This window comes from Mycetomoellerius zeteki, unplaced genomic scaffold (assembly GCF_001594055.1).
Source record: "Mycetomoellerius zeteki isolate Tzet28-1 unplaced genomic scaffold, Tzet1.0 scaffold221, whole genome shotgun sequence".
NCBI lineage: Eukaryota > Metazoa > Arthropoda > Insecta > Hymenoptera > Formicidae > Mycetomoellerius > Mycetomoellerius zeteki.
This window is the reverse complement of record NW_017257184.1, coordinates 3030610-3050852: the sequence shown is the minus strand read 5'-3', so window position 1 is coordinate 3050852 and position 20243 is coordinate 3030610. Positions and strand designations below refer to the sequence as shown.

At 26.6% G+C, this 20243-nt stretch overlaps 2 protein-coding genes and 1 pseudogene across 2 annotated transcripts; all 3 read left to right on the top strand.

Moving 5' to 3' along the window:
* The first annotated feature begins 293 nt into the window (after window positions 1-293).
* Window positions 294-2272, top strand: LOC108722887 (odorant receptor 43a-like). The gene is made up of 5 exons (XM_018448231.1): window positions 294-742; window positions 812-911; window positions 1071-1190; window positions 1835-1990; window positions 2219-2272. Exons 1-5 carry the CDS (start codon window positions 294-296, stop codon window positions 2270-2272), a joined length of 879 nt encoding a protein of 292 aa, XP_018303733.1.
* A 5560-nt stretch (window positions 2273-7832) lies between these two features.
* LOC108722971 (odorant receptor 33b-like) lies at window positions 7833-11965 on the top strand. Its single transcript, XM_018448367.1, has 5 exons — window positions 7833-8281; window positions 8397-8496; window positions 8707-8826; window positions 9220-9375; window positions 11897-11965. Exons 1-5 carry the CDS (start codon window positions 7833-7835, stop codon window positions 11963-11965), a joined length of 894 nt encoding a protein of 297 aa, XP_018303869.1.
* Window positions 11966-16367: 4402 nt separating this feature from the next.
* On the top strand, window positions 16368-18102 carry LOC108722970 (odorant receptor 33b-like; annotated as a pseudogene).
* Window positions 18103-20243: the final 2141 nt, after the last annotated feature.

The window sequence follows — 20243 nt, the reverse complement described above, 5'->3', positions numbered from 1 at the left end:
AATAAGATCTATTTAAATTATAGTTACCATATAATAAAAATTTTAGATTATTAAGTCTTTTTATTTTGCTATTTACTATTTGTTTTCAATATTTACTTATATATTATTTTTGTTATTAAAGCTATCATAAAAATAATATTTATGGCTTTATATTTGTCCAGTTATTTTAAACATTTTATTGCTTAGGATTAATGTTATCATAGTTTTAATTTCAATTTAATTGTATCTACTGTTAAGTGCGCATTTAAATATTTAATATTAACAATTTTGAAGCTATTATACCAATCATGAATATGATCGCAGAAGATTGGATAAAATCAAAAAGTGTGCAAGACAGAAACGTTATGATTAGAAGAGCGTACACTGCACGCATTATTATTACTTGCGCCTATTGCATAATGGGATTAGCATGTTTTTTTATTATCATTCTCCCAAGCTTTGGAATATCAATGAGACTAACGCCCAATATCACTGATCCAGGCAAACCAATGCCTCTACAAACGTATTATATTTACGATATAACTAAAAGGCCGCAGTACGAAATAACGTTTATTAGTCAAGCTGTTTACATTCTTCTTGCTATTATGTCTTATACTGGAATCGATAATTTCCTTGGATTACTAATTTTCCACATATGCGGCCAATTGGATATTCTGAAAAATCGTTTGACACGTTTGGATAAATATATCAATTCTCAAAATATACTGAAAAGTTGCGTGATAAAGCACATTCGTTTACTTAGGTTTGATATTCATATGAATAAAATATAATATTAATTAAATGCACATAATACAAGGAATATATTTTATAGAGCCATTGTCGTTATTGAAGATACATATAATATAACACTTCTAGCGTTATTTTTATACTTTGCAATACTTTTCGCTTTCTATGGCTTCCGAATAATTATCGTAAGTGTTGAATTACAAATAAAAATTTGTTTGTATAAATTAGATATTGGTAATTTATAAACGAAAAATATATATTACCTGTTATTAAATATTACAAACATCTAAAGTATTGTTAACATAAGAATATTATATCTTTAACACGTATGATGAATTATTTAGCTATTCGACGAAGGAAATAATCTATCGGTCACTCACTTGATATATTTTATGTGCAATGTTTTCACTATATTTTCGCATATGTGCCTCTATTGTGCCCTGGGTGAGATTTTAATGGCTCGGGTAAGTTTTATTCTTTTTGTTATAAAAACAATGTTTATATGTCACATATGTAATATTATATGATTTATTTCGAAGTAATTACCTACATAATGTTAAAATAATTAGTGACAATTTAATTTGATTAGTTTAAATTCATTATTTAAAAAATTAGTATCAATTTTTAGAAATACAAATATTCTGATCGTGTTATATTAAAATATATAGAATAGAAGAATTTCAATATAAAATCAATCTACAGCAATTTTTTTCCTAAAAACTGACAATTAACTGTTGTACTTAAACTTTATATGCAATATTAATCTATAATTTATACGTTAGTTTATAATTTTATATAAGTACGTGATCTAATTATCTTATTTAATTGCAATCAATACATACAAGATTACTAATATTCTAGTAATTTTCTTTTTACCATACAGTTATTATTTTTATTTATATTTTAAAATATTTTACCTTGTTTGATATTATTCACATACAAAAGTTTAAATATATAGTAGATAATTTTTTGCACTTATTGTTAGTATCATATGTCGTATACTTACACAATGTATGATGGTACATATAATATAATCTGCACATGAACTCACAGCACTCTTGAATGCACATAATAATCGATACTTAAAAACTTTCTTGATATCTTTAAGTGTAATGAAATATATTATGCGGCATATAATAATGAATGGTATTCTGTGGATCCAAAAATTGCGAAGGATTTATTGTTTCTATTGATAAGAGGCACTAAACCAGTCTATCTTACAGCTGGAAAAGTGTTTCCGATGACAATGGCAACATTTTGCGGTGTAAAGTATTTTAATGTTTAATTATAATTATTTCATTATAAAATATTTAATTGTTATTGATATTTCCCGTGCAGTAATCTATGTCATATAAATTTTATATATCTTATATACTTTGTTTTATTATACTTATGCTATTATACTTATTATTATTTAGTATACAATGTTAAATTTTGGGATCAACACATAGTGTGTCATTAATTATATTACCTATAAATATATATTTTTCAGTTAATGAAAACATCAGCCGGTTATATATCTGTTTTGCATACAACAAAGGGTTAATAAATAAAGAAGATAAATCTAAATATTTTTCAACATTACATCTTTTTTAATAGAACATGACAATGTAAAAACTGTATAAGTATTTATTTATTAATTGCAAATAAATTATGAATCTTGCACGAGATAGATTATAATATAATGCGAATTTTATACTATATTCAGGTACAGATTTGAATTTAGTTTAAAATTAAAACAAAAAATTAACTTTAATCAATTTAAATTCTTGCCTTTTATAAATTGAATTATTTAAAAAGTATATGGTAATTATACAATATGGGGGATGCTGTCTCAATGATCTTGACAAATGTTGTCAAGGTCATGATCCTAAATAACTTTGCCTTAACAATAAGATGGAGGTCTCTATAGTTTCTGAGATATTTAAAATTAAAGTGTAATTTCAGTAGAAAATTTCACTTCGGTCGACAAACTTCGACGATCTTGATATATGTTGTCAAGATCATGACTCTCATAAGGGAATCGTCGAAACCGTTCCTCACCGATTTTGATGAGCTTTGGATATATTATAGAGTATAAAAAAATATTAGACCCATATCTTTTTTTATTAGCGTATATCAAGGTTTAGGGGGTGAAAATTAATGAGTGAGGGTAGGAAAAAGATAAAAAATTTGATATTAAAAAAAAGTGAATACACCATTATATAGAGCACAAAATATCATAAAACTTTTGTATTAAACATTTTTTAATATATCGCATAGTTTCGAAGATATTTGCTAAAAACGATAAATTTTCCTTATTACGACCAACTTTCTTTATTTACAAATGGCATGCAAGAAAAATCGACGTATCATTTCTCGTTTATGACGTCACGATTCCAAATGCATGACTGAAGTGATTACTCAAGAGCCTTCACAGAGAAAGAAGTTTCATAATATATATCATTTATTTCTTTTTACCTATTTTTGTTATATCGATTGAATGAAATATGAACAAAACAGCATTGGGTCGAATCTAATCCTACATTTGTGGACATCTTGAAAATTCACCTTACCATAGGAGAGTTAAATCATATTTATATTTATATTATCCCTCTTTATATCTTTTCGAAGTAGTCATCGTCAAAATAACAAGAATTACAAGAATACAATGCCATACATGTGATGTATTCCCACGCATGCATGATTGGTTGTGTATGATTACTACTTAGGGGACATCAGGACACGCAAGTTGATACATAATTGATAAGTTAAACGAGCCTGCTAAGGGCAGGCGAAGTTCGACCCTAATTATACGAACAGTCTCATTCGAAGGCGATGACATTATAAAAACATATGTCTGTACAACGCACCTACAGGTAATAATACGTTTGCCAAATAGCATGTGTGAATATTATGATGATGACATCTTATACTCATCTATTTTTAATAATCTCATATATTGAATTACTGCAATTATACATAGGAAAACCTCTATTATAAAAATTAAAACTAAAAATCAGAACTCCCTGTTCTCAATAATCCTGTTATTTTAACTTTTCGATATTCTAAATGTTTAACCTTCTATATTTTCACCTTTGCACTATTTCCCATATTCTTCACATTTGATCACGTAATTATCACGTAGCAACGTATAAAATGAAAAAAATTGATAAAAAATATAAGATGCTGTGCTTATCGTAATGATATTTATCATTAACTTAACAATGTTATTATTTTGCACATGTGCTATTAAAGTAGAAATAACAGTAAAATTTTCGAAAAAATCAACTTCTTATAATCATGCGAAAATCATGGCCATTTTTTTAATGGAATTGTATTATCTTTTTTTATATAGTATGATTTCTGTAATTATATATACTGGATATACAGGGTGACCCATTTTAATCTATCACCCCAAATATTTTTGTTCTTTTGCATTTTACAAGAAAATGTTTCAGACAAAAGTTGTATGGTTTCAAAGGGGCCATAAAATGGTATTATTGGTTTGACCTTGAGTGGCATTGTCAAGGTCCGGGCAAGGTAACTTTGAATTTTGTAAATGGGACCCCCTATTTTTTATTACATATTCTTGTAGTTTACCTTGAAAGTTTTTCAAAACACTATAATAAAATATTTTTTTATTAAGTACTTTTTGAGTATAAGGCTTGAAAGTTACAGTACTGTCGGCATTAGCATTACCTAAAGTGTCCCGGTCGGACAACTTACATAATGCTAATGCCGGCTGTACTGTAACTTTCAAGCCTTACAATTCGAAAAATACTTAATGAAAAAATATTTTATTATAGTGTTTTGGAAAACTCTCGAGGTAAGCTACAAGAATATGTAATGAAAAATAGTGGGTTTAATTTAAGAAATTGAAGGTGACCTTCATGTGACCTTTAGGCGACTATCCAAGGTCAAACCAATGATATCATTTTATGGCCCCCTTGAAACCATATAACTTTTGTCTGAAACATTTTCTTGTAAAATGCAAGGAAACGGAAATATTTTGGATAATAGATTAAAATGGATCACACCCCCCCCTGTATAAAAATATTAAGGTATAGATGTCAAAAAGTCATATAGTTTTTGAGATATTTTATCAAAATTATGTACCAGAATAAAGTATAAAATATCTTTTAAATTATAATTTTTTTTATAAACGTACTTTAATACTTTCATGCATAAAATAATGAAATGAATTAATTGAAATGAATTACAACAAAAATACATAGTTAATGGTAAGTAAAATACTCTGAATAATTGTATTAAAAGATAGGGAATCTGGTTTAAATCTCCTTTTCAGTATTACAAATTAAAGTTATACTCTGATAAATTTAACCTATATGGCACTTAAGTCTTCAAGGAAATAATTTTTCATTTCAATAACTATTACAATGATTGATGATGGACCACTGCAACGAATTGATTACTTTGAAAATAACAACTCAATCTTCACAATGACATTATCTAAATACAAAAAGTGAGATTTTTATTTGAATAAAGTGAATGCACCGTTTGTGGCCACTGTGTCCATTTTGGCCACTTTCATTATTTATTAGGTTTTTGTAGTTTAAGGTTGGCTCTAGTGTGCAACAACCTCGACACATGCGCGTCTTAATTATTTCTCTTGTTTAATAATATAATAAGTTACCTCATGTTTCCTTTTTCATATTATAAAAAAATTATTTTCTACAGAATTCACTCAAAACAGTCATCTTATCAGAAATGATTGAAATATATGAAATTTTGCATTTTTGTTATTTACTATCTATTTTATTTTGAACAAAAGTTTGTTGTAATGTTAAATCTTTCAAATAATCAAAATTAGCACCATACATAGCCAGGTATAGGTGGTCAAAAATAGTGCAAAATGGAATTTTTACAACTATTCAACTTTTTCACATTTGCTTTTTTCCCTAAAATTTTTTTGAATATTAAAAACTAAGATATTAAACAATGCATTTACGTAAATACTATCCCCTTTTTATATATTATTAATAAAAAAATTTTTTTTGAAGTTATAGAAATGCTTAAGGTGGTCATAAACGGTGCATTCACCCTATCTGCAGCATATAAATAAGTTATATGCATGTATAATACAATATATGGTACGTAAATTATTTTTTTTTACAACACTATATGTTATAGCGTAATTATATAATATATATATATTATATATTATATATGTATGTATGTAAATACATGTATTGCATCTGCAATGTATAATCATTAATTATTTATTTATAAAAACTAAATTATCTATTATTTCTTGTAAATAATCAAGAAAAAAAAATATATATATACATATGTATATCGACAGCTTATATATGTATGTCACATGTATATCGACAATATGTATATCGACAGTTTATCTTTTTAAATAAATTCAAAAATTTTTCAATTCATAAAAATCTAATTTTTAGCTTCTATCTTAAAAAAGTCTTATTTAATAATTCTAACATTAATATCTGGATTATTTAATTTTTCATTTATTATTTACATCTTATTTTAAATTAATGTGATTGTTAGTATTATTTCTCACTGTTAGTCACATACAGCAATATCAACGATCAAAAATTTTTGCGAATTTATTTATTTTGAAAGACGAAAACCATACAATACAAAATTCTATTCTATGTAGCTTATTACTAACTTAAGTACAGTAACATTATAAGCTATAGCTTATAAAAACGTGTGAATATGATGCATGTGCGTTTTTCTAACTAACATGGTAATAACCTGTTATTACGAAAACTTTTTTACTACATTGCGTGATGTTCACCGTTGAAATGATGAAAACTCGAAACGAGGGGATGCAGAATATTTAAAAATACATCGTTGCAAGTTGATCGCTCGATACTTCTAAACAGCATAAAGAGCAGCGCGTGAAACTTTTGCTGCATAGTAAATAACGGTATTTTCTGAAAAAGAAATAGGTGCCAGTCTTTAAATAACATTCAACATGGACAGTTCAAAATATACAGCATACCAAGGTGCTTCTTGTGATCATTGTAATTGAGAAAGAGATGAGTAACTTTATAAAATATACGTTTATTTATGATATTTATGATAACATTGAATATTTTCGTTATATTTTGTTGTCATTAGTAGAAACATCCTTTCAATGCTGATTATTAATATACTTATAATTATTGTAATAAACATTAGCTATTTATCATCATAAATATTTGAAATGAGGATTTGTATTGGCCGTTTGTTCTTATTTATTATTTTTTAAATAATTTGTATAATTAATAAAAAAATTTATTTTTGCAGACATTTTATCTTACGCAACTTAATAAACATAATATTTTGTATGTTTATATTAATTGTTAGTCTCTGTACATTCTTAAGATTTTATCATACTTTTCATAAGCTATGACTCATTAAAGTTTTTATAGGTAGATTTCGAATGGGCAGTGAAACTCAATCGTATAACTTTAGATTTTATTGGACTTTGGCCTAAAACCGCACAGAATCCTCGACAGAAGTTAATGTGCAATTTTCGAGTGCTCATCGTTTTCACAGCGATAACATTCGGCGTTCTGATTCCTTCTATACATTCCTTTATAAGAATTTATGGTGATAATATGCTAATGATAGATAATTTACAATTTACTTTACCAGCTATAAGCTGTTCGATAAGAATCGTGATTTTTTGGTGGAAAAAAGAAGGTACGAACAATTTTCTGCTGTAACTCTGAACTGCTAAGTGCAATAAACATATAAGCAATATGCAAATTATTTATGTTTTTAGATTATTTAAATTTATACGTACATTATGAAATTAATTTTTTGAACATATACACATACCTATATGTGTCCGATTTATTTATATAAATTATAAATCATAAATTTATATTAATAACAAACTTTAAATTATAAATTTAGATTATTATAAAACAAAATCTTAGAGTTTCGATATTTATTTTTTCTTTTTTTATATCTATCATTTTTCTTTAAAATATGAGATAATTATTTTTTCTTCGATTCTATCTTATAGCTTAAACTTTTTTCTTAGGATTAAACCTAATGTATAATAGTTTTTATTTCAATAATATTAAACGTGCATTAAAATGTACAATATTGACATTTTTGAAGCTATCATACCAGTCATTGATATGATTGCGGATGATTGGATAAAATCGAAAAATGCGCAAGAGAGAAATGTTATGATCAGAAAAGCGCAGATTGCACGTATGATTGTTGCGTGTGCATATTGTATCATGGCAGTAGGATGCTTGTTTATTATCGTTCTTCCTGGATTTGGAATATCGATAAGACTAACGACCAATATTACTGATCCAGGCAGAATAGTACCACTACAAACTCATTACATTTACGATGTAACAAAACGACCTCAGTACGAACTGACGTATATTAGTCAAATTATCTATATAGTTCTCGCAGTTATGTCTTATACTGGAATCGATCATTTTCTTGGGCTGCTAGTTTTCCATATATCCGGCCAATTAAATATTCTCAAAAATCATTTGATAAATTTGGATAAATATATCAATTCTCACGACATGTTAAAGATATGCGTGGCACGACACATTCGTTTACTTAGGTATAGTATTCTCTGAAAATATTTACGGTAATAAGTAATTTGTAAAATATATATGGTAATAATTAGTACAATTTATTTTTGTTTCATATTTAATAACATAAAATATCTTTCATAGAGCCATTACTATTATTGAAGATACGTATAATGTAACACTTCTCTCATTATTTCTATACTTTGCAATACTCTTCGCTTTCTACGGCTTCCGCATAATTAACGTAAGTTAATATTTAAGCAAATATTTAAAAATGAAAATTTGTTTATTAATTAATTTTGAATACAAAATAAATTTACAAAATTATTAATGAAAATAATATCTAAATTAGAAAATATACTATTGTTATTATATTTATAAGATATTTTTTCTTAAATGTCTAAATTTTAATTATAAAAAGTGCTTCTACCACGCATCTTATAAATTCATATAGCTATTCGACGAAGGAAATGATTTATCACTCACACATTTGGTATACTTTATGTCTACATTTTTTAATTTATTTGCACATATGTGTCTATATTGTGCTCTTGGCGAGTTTTTAGTAGCCCAAGTAAGTCATTTTCCTTTTTTTATTTTTATAAACGTCGTATTTACGATATGGCTTTATATATAATACATATTCTTTCATTTAACAAAGATATTATTATTAATGAACAAAAAAGTTTTTTATTTGTCACACGCAAATAGAAAAAATTAATATCAGAAATATGTTGATGATAATATAATTTATATTAAAAAATTAAATATTATGAAAATTTAATGTAAACTTTTAAAAGAATAAAAATTAATACATAATTTACATTGTATATATTATTTATATGAATACATTAATTTACATTTTAAATAACAGTATAAATTGATATAAAATCAATGAATTTATTTTATTAAGAAATATAATATATAGATACAATTTTTATCTAAAAATGCTTTCAATATTTTTCAGTGTAATGAAATATATTATGCAGCCTACAGTAATGAATGGTACTCCGTGGATCCAAAAATTGCACAAGACTTGTTGTTTTTGCTAATAAGAGGTGCCAAACCGATTTATCTCACCGCTGGAAAAATGTTCCCCATGACAATGACAACATTTTGCAGTGTAAGATATTTTTGTGTTTAATTATAGTTATTGTAAAAAAAAAGCATTTAATTAATTTTGTATATGTATATGTAATAGTCTACATTATAGATAATAATTTAAAAAACTTCTAAATATTTTATTTTTTTATTGTATTTTCGTGTGTATTTTTTAGGTATATCTATGTATCTATTTTATGTATATCTATGTATCTATTTTATGTATATATGTTATGTATGTTTTAAATTTCGTGATTACATATACATATTATTAGTTATTACTAAAAATATTTTTTTCAGTTAATAAAAACATCAGTCGGATACATGTCTGTTTTGCATACAACGAGAAGTTATTAAAAAAATAAAATAAATCTAAATGTTTTTTGAAAAGTATTATTTTTATAAAATGCAATAATCTAAAAATTGTGTAAATATTAAAATGTTATGGCAAATAAATTACAAAATTTACTGCATGACTTGATGAAAATTAATGTGTTAGAAATTATATTAGATAATAAGAAATATTCTGAAATTAAATTTAATTTCATATTTCAATTTAAAAAGATTCATTTTTAAATTAAACCAGGAAATATCAACTGTTGATATTAATTACAGTATGGGCTCTTACAGACGAGCGCCGACTCGTTCATACGAAGCTATTCTGTGTCAGAATACAGAAAAGTGTCGCGAATATGAACCACATCATGTCGCGACAAGAAGCGTTGCGGATGTGTTCAAATGGGCATTGCTTCTTGTCACGCCACAATGTGGCCCATATGAACATATTCGCGATACTTTTCCGTAGCGCCACAGAATAGCTTCGTATGAACGGATCGGCGCTTTCGATTGTGGCGCTACAAAATCGCTCGTCTGTAAGAGTCCTATATGATAATATAGCATAAAATAGATATGTGAAGGGAAAGGCAAGAGAAAAAGAAAGAGAGATACACACATATGTATGTGCACACACGCACAATGTATAAATAACATATAAATGCGATCGACAACCTCTACGCGATACACCATAGTAACTACAATAATATTATACTATTCGTGATTATCCCGTATTTGCAATTCACTCAATTTTTCTGTTTATTAAGAATATTTGTTAATAAAAAATATTTTGTTATATGTCTAAATAAAATATATATTACAGCTTAAAATTGTCGCCTTGTCGTGTATCGTTTGAATTAGAAGTGATAATGTAAAGGAAGGTCACCAAACCATTATATCATTTCGTTTTTAGACTACATTTCTTAAACAAAAGCTGAAAATTAAACTTTAGAAACATAAATACAAGTCAGAAAGTATTTTCTATAAGATATGGTAATTATTAGGGTAACCTGGGGCATAATTTGGGGTATAATGGGTTATAGTTAGATTTTTTCAAGTTTTAAACATATTAAAGATAAATAAATCAACTTTGTTATATATTAAAATATTTTTTGAAGTATTTACTATAAGGAAAACTTAAGTTTTACTGCAAAAGTATAGATTAACAGGACGAAATTATTATTTTGCGAGAGTGTGTCGTAACCTCACTATGTCATTTATGCAGGGCATAATGGGGCACCACAGAAAACTTGTCTATTTTTAAAAAATTAATATTGAACACACATTGCTTAAAAGTGACTTAGAACATATAATATAAGTAAAAATACATTGTTGCACTTTTAATTTTTAATTTTTTATTAATAATTCTATATGTGATGCTGAGTGATACATTATACAAGGTATACTGTTATTATATTGAACATAAATAAAAATGTTTAAGAAGACAACATAAATAAAATAATTCTCATTATTTTTATGCCTCGAGGTACATAAATTTACTTTAGATAATATAAAATGTCACAGATAATCAATATTTGTATAGATTTTACTAAAGTAACAAGAAAAGATTATATAATAAGATAAATGTACTTATGACAATAAAAAATAGAATTTTGTTATTGCTTACCTTATGCGAACATACCAAAGAATCTGTAACTCATTCGCGGACAGTAAAGCGAACACATTAAACAATTTTTAGCAATTTTCAGGTAAAAATAATATGAACAACTAATAACAATATATAATAAGATACATCTAACAGTAACTATTGTCTGATAATTCATTACACATTAGCATATCTGTAAAAAGATATCGAGTACATCCCATTATACCTCATGGTTTCATTATCCCCTATAATACCGCTTTCAATTTTGTAAGATATGCAATCATTTCGTAAAATACGCAAAAAAGGCAAAAATGCTATATACATATTTCTATTCTTTTCTTTTCACAGAAGTTATATATTTTCAATGAGTTTTAACATAAATTTTATGAATTAGATATTATTTTGGATTAATGTATTAATTATAGGATAAATTTTTTGCGCTTGTAATTATTACATGTTTAAATTCTTTGACTTTTGATAACATATTATAAAAAATAAATAAAATGCAATTTGCAAATATATTCTTTCTATTAAAAAACGAACACCATAAGTATTGTGATACTTAATATGAATTCTTCTTAACTATACAGTTAGAATTTTACAGCCTTTTCCAGACGCGTGGGAATATAACATACGTATGGGCGCTTTTTTCAACAGCATGATCAACTTGTAACTTTTTATTCGCAAATGTCTCACGTGAAGTTCTTGAAAATTTGATGAAAATTTGAAACAAGAGTTAACGCAGAAAATTTAATACTTTTTGTTACAAGTTGATCGTTCGATACTTTCAAGAAGAAATATTAAAAGCATGCGCACGAGAAATGCTTTTTATTGCTCAGGAGGTAACATCGATTCATGAAAAAGGAAGAGACGTCAGTCTTTAGATAACATTGGATATGGAAAGTTTGAAATATGACCGAGGTGCTTAGAGTCTTGATCATTGTAGCTGTAAATAAAAATTTTAAGGAAGTATTTACTTTACTTGCAATATGTGCAAAGAGTGAAAGTATTTGTAATAATAATAATTTGTCTTATTATATATCATCATTAACAGAAATTATGGATTATCGCTTTTTATAGTGTATTGTATTTCTTATATATAGATACATTGATGTCTGTATTATGTTATTAAATGACATATTGTAATCTGTTAGCTAATTACGGCACATTTAAGCTCAATATCATATTTATTATTAGTTATTTGCTTCTTCTTATGAATAATTATGAAACTTACACGATTAAACTTCTAAGCAAAAATTGCTCGATGTATTATTTTAAACGTATTTCATTAAATAACTTTTTGTATATTTGGCCTAATTATGGTGTATAGTATATTTTGATTTATGTAATTTTTTTAACAATCTTCGAACTTATCAAGGTTTCTGCAGATTTCGAATGGGCGGTGAAACTAAACCGTTTCACTTTAGATTTCCTTGGACTTTGGCCTGAGAACGAACAAAATCCTTGGCAAAAATTAATGTGCAATTTTCGAGTGTTGATAGCTTTTCTGGGAATAACATTCTGCCTTTTTATTCCTTCAATACATTCACTGATAATAGTTTTTGGAGACATTTTGCTGATATTAGATAATTTACAAATTACTTTACCAGTTCTGAGCTGCTCGATTAGAATCATAATTTTTTGGTGGAAAAAAGAAGGTAAACATCGTTTTCTTGTTTATAATCTACAAGTAAGATAAATAATATATGAGTAAAATATTAAAAGTTGAATATTAGTAATTAATTATATATCTTTAAATTTTTCATATTTATTCACAGATATAGAGATTTAGCTCGTAAATAGATACACCTTATTTATTATATAATAGATACACATTATATATATATATATGTACATATATTAGGTGTATAACTAAATTCCCGCCGATAATTACAAAAATTCTTTTATTAATACAAAAGAAAAAATACAATGGTTTTAATAAAAACATTTGCCGTTTGCATTTATAATCTTTTACCATCTTTCAGGAAGCATACCGCGGCATACGAATACCGCGGCGAAAGAATGTTTCATATTTTGATGCAATGAAGTCGTCGACCCATTTCTTGATTTCTGCTTTATTTTGTAAGTGTGTTTTGGAGACGGCGCGATGTCCGGAGAGTACGCTGTGTGAGTAAGAAAAGATTTCCCATTCAAGATCAAACAGCGCTTGTTAGACTTTATGAGAAACATGTGGCCTAGCAACGTCGTGGAACAAATTGACTTTGCGTCATTTTGAAGCAACTGCCGGTCGTTTCTTTTGAATTGCTTTTAAATTTGACTCAAATTTGAATCAATTTTTTGAACGTTCGAGTCAAGCAATTGAAGAGAAACGAATAACAGTTGCTTTGAAACGACAAGATCATTTTGCTCCACAACAATGCGAGGCCTCATGCTGCTCATGAAATTAAACAAACACATTTTAAATGGGAAATCCTTTCCCACTCAGCATACTCTTCAAACATTGCACAGCCTGATTATCACTTATTCCGGTTGACGCAGCACAGCGTCTCCAAAACGTATTTTCAAAATGAAGCAGATGTTAAAAAGTAGGTCGATGACTTCATTGCATCAAGAGATGAACATTCTTTTGCCACGGCATTCGTATGCTGCTACAAGGATGGCAAAAAGTGAAAGATGCATACAGAAAATATTTTAATTAAAACAATTATATTGTTCGATCTTTTTGCGTTAATAAAAGAATTTGTATAGTTAACGGCAGGAACTTAGTTATGCACCAAATGGTTCATCATGTTGTTTGTTACTTTTTAAAAAATTTATGAGTATATTAAGTATTTCCTGTATCTCACAAAGGACACCGCAGTTTTTTTATGGGAAAATACTTTCGGTCAAAATGGTTGAAAATTTAGTATGTGGTAGTTTATGGTGTCCTGAATAAAAGTCTCAATGGGCACGTGGTCCAACAGATTCTGAAATATTAGAGCCCAAAGGTTGATATGGCCTCATATCGATTATTATGAAAAGTAACATGTTGCTATATTGCCTTTTAATATACAGTATAAATATTTCATTAGTATATAAAAAACATGAAAAATATTATAAACAAGAATATGTTACATTAATCTTTTCAGTATATGCACATAAATACGTATACATACATTTATGTCAATAAAAAAGATCTACATATATACATATGTAAATAATATCATTGAATTTACATGATACTTTTACATTCGTAGATTAATTAATATTTCCAATTTTAAATTATAATAGGTATTATTATGCTTTAAACTTTAAAGAATTAAAAAAAATAACAGCATTTCATATATTTTTTATGATTTAGGATTAATTTTAAAATATCTTCATAATGCTGTACAAAGTGCATAAAATTATTTACTTTTTAAGCTGTTATACCAATTATAAACATGATCACGAAGGATTGGATACACACAAAAAATGATCAAGAGAGAAATTTAATGATACGAAGAGCGCGAACTGCACGAATAATTATTATTTGTTCCTACTGCATAATGGGATTACAATGGTTTTTTATTTCGGTGCTGCCTATTTTTGGAGTGACAATCAGATTGACTCCTAATATTACTGATCCAGGAAAAATACCAATGCCTTTACAATCTCATTATTAAAAATTTATGAGTATATTAAGTATTTCCTGTATCTCACAAAGGACACCGCAGTTTTTTTATGGGAAAATACTTTCGGTCAAAATGGTTGAAAATTTAGTATGTGGTAGTTTATGGTGTCCTGAATAAAAGTCTCAATGGGCACGTGGTCCAACAGATTCTGAAATATTAGAGCCCAAAGGTTGATATGGCCTCATATCGATTATTATGAAAAGTAACATGTTGCTATATTGCCTTTTAATATACAGTATAAATATTTCATTAGTATATAAAAAACATGAAAAATATTATAAACAAGAATATGTTACATTAATCTTTTCAGTATATGCACATAAATACGTATACATACATTTATGTCAATAAAAAAGATCTACATATATACATATGTAAATAATATCATTGAATTTACATGATACTTTTACATTCGTAGATTAATTAATATTTCCAATTTTAAATTATAATAGGTATTATTATGCTTTAAACTTTAAAGAATTAAAAAAAATAACAGCATTTCATATATTTTTTATGATTTAGGATTAATTTTAAAATATCTTCATAATGCTGTACAAAGTGCATAAAATTATTTACTTTTTAAGCTGTTATACCAATTATAAACATGATCACGAAGGATTGGATACACACAAAAAATGATCAAGAGAGAAATTTAATGATACGAAGAGCGCGAACTGCACGAATAATTATTATTTGTTCCTACTGCATAATGGGATTACAATGGTTTTTTATTTCGGTGCTGCCTATTTTTGGAGTGACAATCAGATTGACTCCTAATATTACTGATCCAGGAAAAATACCAATGCCTTTACAATCTCATTATATTTACGATATAACAAAAAGGCCGCAATATGAATTAACATTTATTAGTCAAGCAGTCTATGTGGGTATCGGCATGATGGCTTATACCGGAGTAGACAATTTTCTTAGTCTCGTAAAATTTAGTATGTGGTAGTTTATGGTGTCCTGAATAAAAGTCTCAATGGGCACGTGGTCCAACAGATTCTGAAATATTAGAGCCCAAAGGTTGATATGGCCTCATATCGATTATTATGAAAAGTAACATGTTGCTATATTGCCTTTTAATATACAGTATAAATATTTCATTAGTATATAAAAAACATGAAAAATATTATAAACAAGAATATGTTACATTAATCTTTTCAGTATATGCACATAAATACGTATACATACATTTATGTCAATAAAAAAGATCTACATATATACATATGTAAATAATATCATTGAATTTACATGATACTTTTACATTCGTAGATTAATTAATATTTCCAATTTTAAATTATAATAGGTATTATTATGCTTTAAACTTTAAAGAATTAAAAAAAATAACAGCATTTCATATATTTTTTATGATTTAGGATTAATTTTAAAATATCTTCATAATGCTGTACAAAGTGCATAAAATTATTTACTTTTTAAGCTGTTATACCAATTATAAACATGATCACGAAGGATTGGATACACACAAAAAATGATCAAGAGAGAAATTTAATGATACGAAGAGCGCGAACTGCACGAATAATTATTATTTGTTCCTACTGCATAATGGGATTACAATGGTTTTTTATTTCGGTGCTGCCTATTTTTGGAGTGACAATCAGATTGACTCCTAATATTACTGATCCAGGAAAAATACCAATGCCTTTACAATCTCATTATATTTACGATATAACAAAAAGGCCGCAATATGAATTAACATTTATTAGTCAAGCAGTCTATGTGGGTATCGGCATGATGGCTTATACCGGAGTAGACAATTTTCTTAGTCTCGTGGTTTTTCATATATGCGGACAATTAGACATTCTTGAAAATCGTATGCAACATTTGGATAAATACAAAAATTACCACAAAATACTAAAACGCTGCATAGAAAAACATATCCGTTTGCTTAGGTTTGTTACTTGTAAGAAAACCTATATGTATGTAATAATCTATACAAAATGTTCCTTTTAATATACAGTATAAATATTTCATTAGTATATAAAAAACATGAAAAATATTATAAACAAGAATATGTTACATTAATCTTTTCAGTATATGCACATAAATACGTATACATACATTTATGTCAATAAAAAAGATCTACATATATACATATGTAAATAATATCATTGAATTTACATGATACTTTTACATTCGTAGATTAATTAATATTTCCAATTTTAAATTATAATAGGTATTATTATGCTTTAAACTTTAAAGAATTAAAAAAAATAACAGCATTTCATATATTTTTTATGATTTAGGATTAATTTTAAAATATCTTCATAATGCTGTACAAAGTGCATAAAATTATTTACTTTTTAAGCTGTTATACCAATTATAAACATGATCACGAAGGATTGGATACACACTTTAAATTTACATGTTATTACAAAATTAAATGTTCATACTAATAGGAATTGTTTTATGGTTTTCCAAAACTTAATTAGCTATTCGATAAGGGAAATGATATGTCTATCACTCACTTAATCTATTTTATATCCACTATTGTCAATATATTTACACACATGTGCCTATATTGCGTCCTTGGAGAAATTTTAGTGGCTCAGGTAATGAATCACATGAATATTTCATTTTATTTCAGAATTATGTAAAATGATGTTGTATAATTATGCAAGTTAAATGTAAACTGCTGTATATATATCTACCACTATAATATATAGTGACTAATTTTTATTTATATATGAAACAATGTATATAGTAATTGATATCTAAACGTACTTTTAATATTTTTAAGTGCAATAAGGTATACTACGCGGCGTATAGTAATAAATGGTACACCATGAATCCAAAAGTTGCAGGAGATTTGTTGCTCTTAATGACAAGAGGTTCTAAACAGATTTGTCTCACCGTTGGAAAAATGTCTCCCGTTACAATGGCCACATTTTGCAGTGTAAGATATTTTAATATTTAACTATAATATTTAACTATATATATTAAAATATTATTCAATGTCATGAAAATTTAGTTGAAATCTATTATACCTATATAAAATTTGAATTATTCGTTCTATATACGTGTACAATCTTAATCAAACTTTATGAGATTACTTAATTATTAAATTCATATTGTTAATCATATTACTATTAAAAATTTTTTAGTTAGTAAAAACATCCGTTGGTTATATATCCGTTTTGCATACAACAAGAAGGTGATAGAAGGTGAAAAATGGAAACTTTTTGCCAATATAATGCGATTTTTGATAGAATATGATAGAAATATGCCGATATTAACATGTCATTTGAAAAGAAATATATCTTAATATATTATTTAAATAGAATGTGACTAGAATTCTATTAAGTAATGGTAAACATGTGTTAAATGGTATAAAAATGTCGGTAAATTTAATTAGTTTGAGATAATTGTAACCTGCAGATACTAATTAAATTGTAAGCCAGTCTTTGTTTTACAATTAATTATTTATTTTATATATCACGTTATTAATTAAATATATCATTAAATGTAAGTTAACTAATTTTATATTACAATATTATGTTTTAAAAGTTATTTATTTTATAAAAGTTGTGTTGAACAAAATATGCTTAGTTTCTATGACAGTCTTTCACTTATTTTTGTTGTACTTCTGAGATATAAAATTATCTCCATTTAAAATGTAATTATTTATGTTTTCTTACATCAATTAACTTTTCTATTTATTTTGTATTACAATATATACATATAATAACACACAAATACACCTTATATTTTAATAGCATATTTTGAAAGTTAGTTGAGATATAAATTTTCAATATATACTACATGTTCAAATTTCAATACACACGCGCATTACACACACACACACACACACACACACACACACACACACACACACACACACGCTCACACACACATTTACCCCAAAATAAGTAATTCGTCAGATAATTTATGTTTTAAATTAATGTATTATCTTATATTTTAAAACTAATTTTACCAATCAATTTATTATCTAATGACAGAAGATTATATACATAGAATTAATAACAACAAAAGAGGAAGATGTGGTGAGCATAGATTGCTACAGCAATTGTTACCAACGAACACATTTTAATGTATTATATATAGTCTATTACTAACTATAGTTAAAAGCTATAGCCAATTATAGAAGTGTAAGAGGACAATGGATATATACATACATCCTTTTTTGCGGACATGGTATCCGTCTGTTATTAATTTTTTTATTCGCAAATGTTTTGTGCGATGTTCGATATTCAAGTCATGGAAACTTCAGACGAAAGTACAGAATATTTAATACTTAATACTTTGTTCGTCTCTCACAAAAATTATTGAGGGCATGCGCGAGAAACGTTTTCCTCTGAATACGAGGTAACGTCGATTCATGAAAGAGAAGCAGACGTCAGACACTAGACAACATTCGACATGGAAACTTCTAAATATAATGGATACCAAGGTGTTTATATTTTCTTGATTATTGTAAATGACTGTAATTGAGAAAGTGTCAATAGAAATATTTTCATTACAATTTATCCGACTAACGATAACCTTAAAAAATTTGTAGTTATTCTATTTTATAATAGTGTTTGTGTTAATTTATTGAAATTAGATACGCATCTAACTTGAAATTTTGAGTGATTCTTATTGTCGGTATCTACTATTTTCTCAACTTGCGTGATTATTAAAAAGTGATTATTATAATTAGATCTGTGGTTATTGAAAAGTGAAGTTATTTAACTATGGTTTTACTTAAGCATATTTAAAACAATACAGTGACCGTTTTAATAAATTTTGAACTTACTAAGATTTCTGCAGATAGATTTCGAATGGGCGGTGAAACTAAATCGTTTCACTTTAGATTTCCTTGGACTTTGGCCTGAGAACATACAAAATCCTTGGCAAAAATTAATGTGCAATTTTCGAGTGTTGATAGCTTTTCTGGGAATAACATTCTGCCTTTTTATTCCTTCAATACATTCACTGATAATAGTTTTTGGAGACATTTTGCTGATATTAGATAATTTACAAATTACTTTACCAGTTCTGAGCTGCTCGATTAGAATCATAGTTTTTTGGTCGAAAAAAGAAGGTAAACATCATTTTTTGTTTATAAGCTACAAGTATGATAAATAATATATAAATAAAATATTAAAAGTTGAAAATATTAATAATTAATTATATATCCTTAAATTTTTCAAATTTATTCACAGATATAGAAATTCAGCTCATATATGTAAATAGATACACCCTATTTATTATATACTATATATATATATATATATACAGGGTGTTTCCAAATTAAATGGCAAAACTTCGGGAGCGTGTAGAGGAGTAAAAAACTAAGAAAAAAAGTCCTATAGA